The 7615-nt window shown below is 48.1% G+C and overlaps 1 protein-coding gene across 1 annotated transcript; it reads right to left on the bottom strand.

Moving 5' to 3' along the window:
- Positions 1 to 3213: 3213 nt before the first annotated feature.
- Positions 3214 to 6490, bottom strand: GMORB2_3884 (uncharacterized protein; the record flags this gene model as incomplete). Its single annotated transcript, XM_035465860.1, has 2 exons — positions 3214 to 3371; positions 6475 to 6490. 2 exons carry the CDS (start codon positions 6488 to 6490, stop codon positions 3214 to 3216), a joined length of 174 nt encoding a protein of 57 aa, XP_035323697.1.
- Between the last annotated feature and the right edge of the window lie 1125 nt (positions 6491 to 7615).

Below are 7615 nucleotides of genomic sequence, written 5' to 3'. Positions count from 1 at the left end.
TGGACTTCTCTCCGCCTCCGCACACTCGTACTCGTACTCCTCCCACTCATGAGATTTCGGACCTGACGGGGGTGAGGGGGGGGGGGGAGGGGAAAGGGAGAGAGAGGTATCAGACCTGGGACCCGCGGCAGAGAAGGAGGTAGCGGGCGTTGATGGGCAAGGACAAGGTAACGCTCCTGCTCATACTCTTTTTCTTTCTTTTCTTTCTTTTTTTTTCTTTTCTTCTCTTTTTCTCTCTTCATCTATTCGTACCTTTCTTAACCCGAGATACAATCCATGTAGTGCCGATATACCGACAGTACGGATATGAAAAAAAGAAGAGGGAGGGTAGGGGTTTAACCATCCTATCAACACATGGGGTTGAACAAGATGGCTTAACAGGCACAGTCCTTCCAACACACACCCCTGGATCTTTTTCTGTGCCCTTCCCGCAAGTCCTCGTACGCATCACAGGCTTTTTTCCAAGCTTGTCGCTCTAAAGAATGGAAATAGAAGATATGGGAAGAAAAAGGAAAGAAAAGAAAAGTACATTTCTAGGAGCCGCGATGTCAGTTTTCTCTCTCTTATGTGTCGGGCTGTTTTCATTTTTTTTTTTTTTTGGTATATGTGCAGATAGGAGCATACCAACCCCGATGCCAACCCCAACAACCCCTTCCTGACAAAATAAGAAGAAGACAAAAAAAATAAAAATAAAGCCTGTCCTTGTCATTATGTCGCGTCTAAGTGGGGATTCCGCACAGACACGCGCGCGCAGGGGCGCCATGCGGCCCTCGTCGTCATGTCAAGTAGTCTAGGGTCGCCTCGATATGCGACCTGGGCGCTTAGAAGACAGATGTAAAAGGGTCACGGCAGATCTCATCCCATCGAGCTAACAGCTACCCATCCCCTCCATCCCGTGGCCTCGCTAGGCGGGCGAGCGGGAAAAGGGGAAGAAGATCGGCAGTGCAACAATTGTCTTTCTCAGTCGGTGTCGTTGGGTAGATTAGTATTTGTTTAGATAAAAATTGAGAATTTTTTTTTAAAAAAAAAAGATTGAGAAGAGAGGGAGAGAGACTGGGCGAGACATGAACAGGAAACAAAAGAAAAGAAGAGAAGAAAAAGAAAAGAGAAGAAGAAGAAAGCCATGGCCATGTCCATGATCAAAACAAGTTTGGCGGAGAGGGAGAGGGAGAGGGAGGGGGGAGGGGGGAGCTCTCACCATCCAATGCTGTTCTCAACCAACTGACCTCCCCGAGAAGCTGGTCAGTGCAGCTCCTAGCTCCTAGTCATGTATCATGATGAATGCAGTCTGTGGGGGGGGATGAGGAGGAATTTGTACGGTTGACATGATTTTCGAATCCTTGACGAGGTCGCCTACTAGGTAGCCTTGTCAAGGCAGAATACACGCATCACCGCAGACGCAGACACAGACAGTTTTCTTCTCCTCACTTTTATTCCTCTTCGGTGGTGTGTCTTCCTCGTATGACTTTGCGGGGACTGCATCTTCTTCCTCTTCTTTCTTCCTCTCTTCTTTCTTTTTCTAATCAACGGCTCGGGCGGGAGGGTAAAAGTCTCAGATTACAGATGGTTCCGGTCTAAAGTCCTACAGAAGAGCACGCAACTCGAGAGGGGCGGGGTTTGGTGGTGGTGAGACTGGACTTCATCACCTGGTAACCGGAGAGTGACCTACTCGGTAAGCACATGACGATTGCTGCCTGCCTGCCTGCTCTGTACCAGATGCAAAAGAAGAAGTAGAAAAAGATGGAAAATAAAAATAAAAAAAGAGAGGGAGGAGATCCTTGGCGATGCCGAGAGAGGGGCGACGGTACGTATAGTCATCGAGGTCGTGGTACGGCGGTGCACGCGCATGAACGAACGAACGGACGGGTCCTAGTATTACGACGTTCCGGCTCTAAAGAGGACAGGTAGTAGGTAATAGTAGTGAAAACCCATGTATGACTTGCAGGGGTATCTCACTCGATAATATCTACCCGTCATACAGAAAAGGGGAACTTTGGGGGGCGGAGGGGTGAAGGGTTCCCACTGAAGAAGCAGAGAGGATACTCGTACTACATTTTCAGCGTCGTTATCTGGTTGCGAGATATACATATACATGTATGCATGTATACATATATACACATATATATATATTGATCCTTTTTTTTTTTTCCTTTTGCTCGTATGTCTCTCTCTCCCCCCACCCCCACCCACCGTCGTCATCTAATATTCGTCTTCTCTTTATTGTCGTTCGGGAAGCGCGGTCGGTTACCAGAGGTTGAAGAGAAGGAGAAGACGAAAGAAGAGGAAGGAAGGGAGGAAGGAAGGAAAGAGGTACAATGGCAGCAAAGAGAAAAGAAAATGCACAGACACACACGCACACACACACAGAGAGAGAGCGGGAAAGAAAAAGAAATGTATATATATGTATATCGATATATGCGTGTGTGTGTGTGTGTGTGTGTGTGTGTGTGTGTCAGATGTGATGTGTTGGCGATGCAGTTGTCGAGCGTCGCTTGTTGCGTCTTTCGGTAACCAATTGTCTAGGGGAATCTAAGCGCGCATGTGGGGAGACGGAGTCATGTTACCATCTGCCCAGGTTGCGAGTACTTATATCACATGCCGTCGGTCCCAATCCCAAAAAGGGGAGCTGGGAGAGAGAGAGAGAGAGAGAGAGTTGATGGTACGAGTTTTATATATATATGTATATATATATATATATGTAAAGTAATTAATATAGTAATATAGTAGTATAGTAATATAGTAGTATAGTAACATAGCAACATGTACGAGCAGGCTACATGTGTGCTCAGTTACGGATACACTGGATAGTTACGGATACGCTGGGGTTACGGATACGCTGGGTAAGGAAAAAGGTACGGAGCAACTCGGTAGGAAAACTACCAGCGGGAGAAGAAAAAAAAGACTATATAGCACAGGTCCCAGGAGCGACCAGCACGAGTACTGGATACATATCAAGAGACCCGGGTACTACAGGATATGCATGTAGAGTCTACCAGCACTACTATATACTGTATACTATTAGTAGGGGAAGAAGAAAAAAAAAGGGGAGGAGACGTGTATGGATGACGACGGATCCATAGTTACGGATCGACATGGTTGGTGGGAGCTGGGGAGGGGAGTGTCGATAGTATCCCCAATGTATCGCTACTCAACCTCGATATACCCTACATCTGGTCGTATATTACCTGTACATCATGTACTACGTACTAGGCTCTATACGTACACATCTATCCAATACATAACAGTTACCTCCTTGCCGAGCAAGTTTTCTTGATGCAGAGTCCGAATGGTAAGGACCCAGAAATCATCCCTGCTTAGCGTATCCCGGGAATCTGGTAACGCCAAGAACGGCGCAGCAGAGACGACGGCTTCTGTGAATGGATAGAACCAGGACCATCGACCGCATGAGCGGGGGGGGGGGGGGAGGACAGCTTTCCCTTTCTCTCTATCCATACAGGACAGGCAAGGACAAGTGCTACAAGTTGGAGAGAGAGAGAGAGAGAGCGTGTGTGTGTGTTTGACAAAGATGGAAAGAGCGAGAGAGAGAGAAAGAGCGAGAAAGAGAGAGAAAGGGAAGGAGAGAAGGAGAGAAGGAGAGAGAGAGAGAGAGAGAGAAGCCCCTCCCCGTACAGCGCTCCAAGGTAGTTAGCACTGATCGATATGCCTAGACTAGACACACAATGTTACTTGCACCTCGCACGACTCCCTTCTCCGTAATCGTCCTTCCCTGCCAGCGGATCTTGCCTGCCTGCCTGCCTGCGTGACTGACTGACTGGACCTCTCCGGCGCTCTGCTCTGCCTCGGACCAGGATCCCACGTAAACCGTACGAGTAAGTGTCATGCCGTGTGCGCATCTCTGCATCTGTCGGTACCCAATCGCCATCCGTTCTTCATATTTTGGTCAGTGGCCTACCTCGGCGCATAGCAGAAAAAAGATGAGCTCTTTTTTCTTTTTCTTTTCTTTTTTTTCTTTTCTTTTCTTTCTTTCTTTTTGTTTTTTTTTTTCCTTTTTCCTTTTTTCCTCTTCCCTTCCCCCCTCTCTTTTACCCTTTCTTCTTCTTCGCATGTGTTGTCTGTTCATCGATCCACAGTTTCCCTCTCGTAAAGGAAATAGAAAAAGAAAGAAGAAGAAAAAAACTCCCATCTCACCCATCTCTCTCCCCCTCCCCCCTCCAATCTCTCTCTCTCTCTCTCTCTTCGGACAAGATAGGACAAGAAAAGAAGAAGGAGAAAGAAGAAAAAAAGGGGGATAGATGAAAGGCATCATAGATGATATCAGTTTAGTGTGACGAGTTTTCAACAAACAAAAAAAAGCTCAAAATGGCCAACTACAACCCTGTCTTTCTTTTTTTCTTTCGGGGGGGGGGGGGGGGGGGGGGGGGGGGGGGGGGGGGGGGGGGGGGGGGGGGGGAGCGGACGGCTGGCTCTCGGCAATATAGCAGCCGGGTAAAGAATGAACTAGTCAACTTTTTTCCGTTCCTTTCTCTCCCTCTCCCTCTCTCTCTGTCCTGGAGTGACAAGAGGCGAAAGAAGGAAAAAAAAAAAAAGGAGACATTAGAAAAGATCGAAAAATATTTAAAATTTAAGGAACAATAAAAGAAAAGGATCAAAAGGCAGGGGCCGCCGCCGCCGCCGCCGCCGCCCGACTATTGATCGACTTTGCCGGAGGAGGGGGAGGAGGGGCTGATGTGGTGTGTATGTGTATGTCTCTCTCTCTCTCTGTGTGGGTGTGTGTGGCGGCTGGGGCTGGACGGACGATCCACACCAACCACAACTCATATTCTTCTCTCTGAAAAAAAAAAAAAAAAAAAGGGCTTTTCAGTACAGAAACGGGCGTGTAATGAGTCTAGAGGGTTGGTACCTCCCCTCCTCCTCCTCCTCCTCCTCCCCCCCCTTTCCTCTCCTCCCCCCATTCTATTCGGACAGAGTATTCGGCTTCTCCGTATGGACGGTGTGGTGGACATGTACAGAAGGAGAGCCAAGAAAGGTGGATGGGATGCACAACAACGGCCGTTTCCTCCCTCCCCCCCCTCCTCTTCCTTCTCTTCTTCTTCTCAACGCGGCGGGTTCAGAGAACGAGGCGGAGATGATCATCATGATTGTCATCATGTTGTGATACATTAAAAGATCCCGTTCGTTACGATGACACGCACCGCACTACGTTCAGAATGGGGGGGGGGGGGGGGGGGGGGGGGGGAGGGGAAGGACCAGGAACGAAAAAAAAAGAAAAGAAAAAAGACAAGGCAGATCGTTACACACCTGAGGTATCCTCTGATCGATCTCTCTCTCTCTCCGTGCCTCTCGGTTTACGACGTATTGAGTTCCAAGAAAAGGTGCATGGCAATTGATTGCGAGACGTTGACGTCGCGACCATGTGTTCTAGAGTACGGAGTACTGTACATGGTATTGCTCATTGTAGCATGATTATATATATTATATTACATACATTTATATACACTTTGTACTATATACAGATTATATATATATATATATATATATATATATGTGTGTGTGTGTGTGTGTGTGTGTGTGTGATGTGTGTACTGTATACAGATTACTCTCGTACTCGTAATATCAACATCTCATCTCCATGCATTGACAAGCGGAAGAGATAAAGAAAGAGAGGAGAAGAGGAAGAAGAAAAAGGACCACGACCTCACCCTTTCGTGAACTTCCGTCTGCTGTGAGAGGGGGAGAGGGGGAGAGGGGACAATTCGTCTGCGGTACGAACCTGGAGAATCGCATGTCTGCACAGGGCCAGGGGAGGGATCTGTAGATGCTCGACAGTAGAAGAAATGACGGCTTCCATCTTCTCTAGTGCCGGCCCCGACGCTTCGCTAGCACCGTTCGGTGGACGGCGTGATCTGTGATCTGTTGGCCCTTGGGGGAGCGGGTGAGTACCGAGTTATTAGTAGTAGCAGTCGTAGATCGTATCGGCGAATACGAGTATCGGCGAAGAAGAGGCTTACTGTCGACGACTTTTTTTTTTTTTTTTTTTTTGTGCCCCTTCTCTTCTTCCTTCTCTCCTTCGGCATGACGATGGTTCATGTAGTTGTTACCAATGGTTTCTTCTTCTTCCGTCCCTCCTCTGGTTCTTATTATCCTCTCTTCTTCTTCTTCTTCTTCTTCTTGTCTACAACGCTGCTCGACCCTCTCCCTCTGTTTCCTTTCTTTTTTCTTTCCTTCTTTTTTTCTCTCTTCTTATATGGGGGACGATTCCTCCTCTCTTTGCTTTTTACCTTTCTAGGACCTATAATGGTGTCCTGTCTCATCCTCCTTCTGACTCAAACTCTTGTCCCTCTCCACACGCGGCCGACGTAGTTTGAAAACACATGGCATCGTCGGGTTGGTCCTGCTTCTCCCTCCCTCCCTCTCTCTCTCTCAGATCTGTCCGATCCTCTTATTCCTTCTCACATCAGATGAGACTCGAGGCAGTGGTGGGTGCGTACATTGGTCGGATTAGTCATGTATCACCGTGTCCGCAACGCATATCTGCACAGTGTGATGATCAGCGCCGTTTCTTTTTTAGCCCCTAGACCTGGGCGGCATGTTCCTTATCGGTACTTGTACTGATAGAATAATTATGATAAGTGTTTGCTATAGCAAGTATTTATCCCTCCTCTCCAACTCTCTCCTTCTCCTTCTCTTTCTTCTTTCGGGGAATTAATTTTAGAGACTTTTTTTGATTTATTTATATAAAAAAAGTAATTCATCCTTCTCAGGTTTCTTCTCCCTCTAGGAATAATGAACCATCATTTGCATTCCTATCTGGACCCTCGCTCGATCCATTTGTGATTATTCCTCTGCTCAGCTCGTGAATCTCCGACCCAGCATCGCTCTATCCACGACCAGTCTTTTACGGAGGAGTGCAGGTTACAGATTACAGATTAGAGTAATTACTTGACTGCTACAGTGCTGCCACCACCGCCATGACTATTACCAAACACGGTTCGGCCGTGGCCGTTTGAGGAAGTAATAGAGGCTAGGATATCCTGTTTATCCGCCCTTTTACCGTCGTCCGGAGATCAGGGGTGTGCAGCCCCGACCCCAGCTGCAGCTCCCTTCTTCTTGGCTTCTCCTCCAATCTCATGACAACCGAAGTATTATTATATTACATGTCTCCGTACCGGGTTCGTACTCACCACTACGAGTGCGGACACAAGTCGTGGTAGAGTCCGGATGGTGGTCACCTCTCTAGTCTTACGGTGCACGCCCGTACCCACACCCCCCAGCCTTACCAATCCAACCCGCCTGTTCTGTCCGTCATCTCCAGGTGGTGAGGTGCTTCTGCCTGTTGGTCCTCGTGGGTGGTGACCCCCTACAAAAAAAAAAAAAAAAAAAAAAAAAAAAAAAGGAAAAAGTCAGCCTTCCGGGAGCTTCTTCAGCGGGCTGTCGGTAGTTGATCGGATCAGCAAGCAAATCGAGGCGGTGCCTGTCTAGGCGGCAGATGAACCAACAGTCGCCCTCTCCGTCTCGAGTCTCCAGTCGACGCAGAGAGGATGTGAACAGAAGAGAGAGAGAGAGTAGGTGGGGAAGGAGGGAGGGGAGAGGAGAGGAAGGAGGAGAGACTAAAAAGTGAGGAGGGGAAGAGAGACAGAATTGAGAAATGGGGGGG

This window comes from Geosmithia morbida (assembly GCF_012550715.1).
Source record: "Geosmithia morbida isolate 1262 chromosome Unknown scaffold_2, whole genome shotgun sequence".
NCBI lineage: Eukaryota > Fungi > Ascomycota > Sordariomycetes > Hypocreales > Bionectriaceae > Geosmithia > Geosmithia morbida.
Note: the sequence above shows the minus strand (reverse complement) of the source record. Positions and strands in the feature narration are given on the sequence as shown.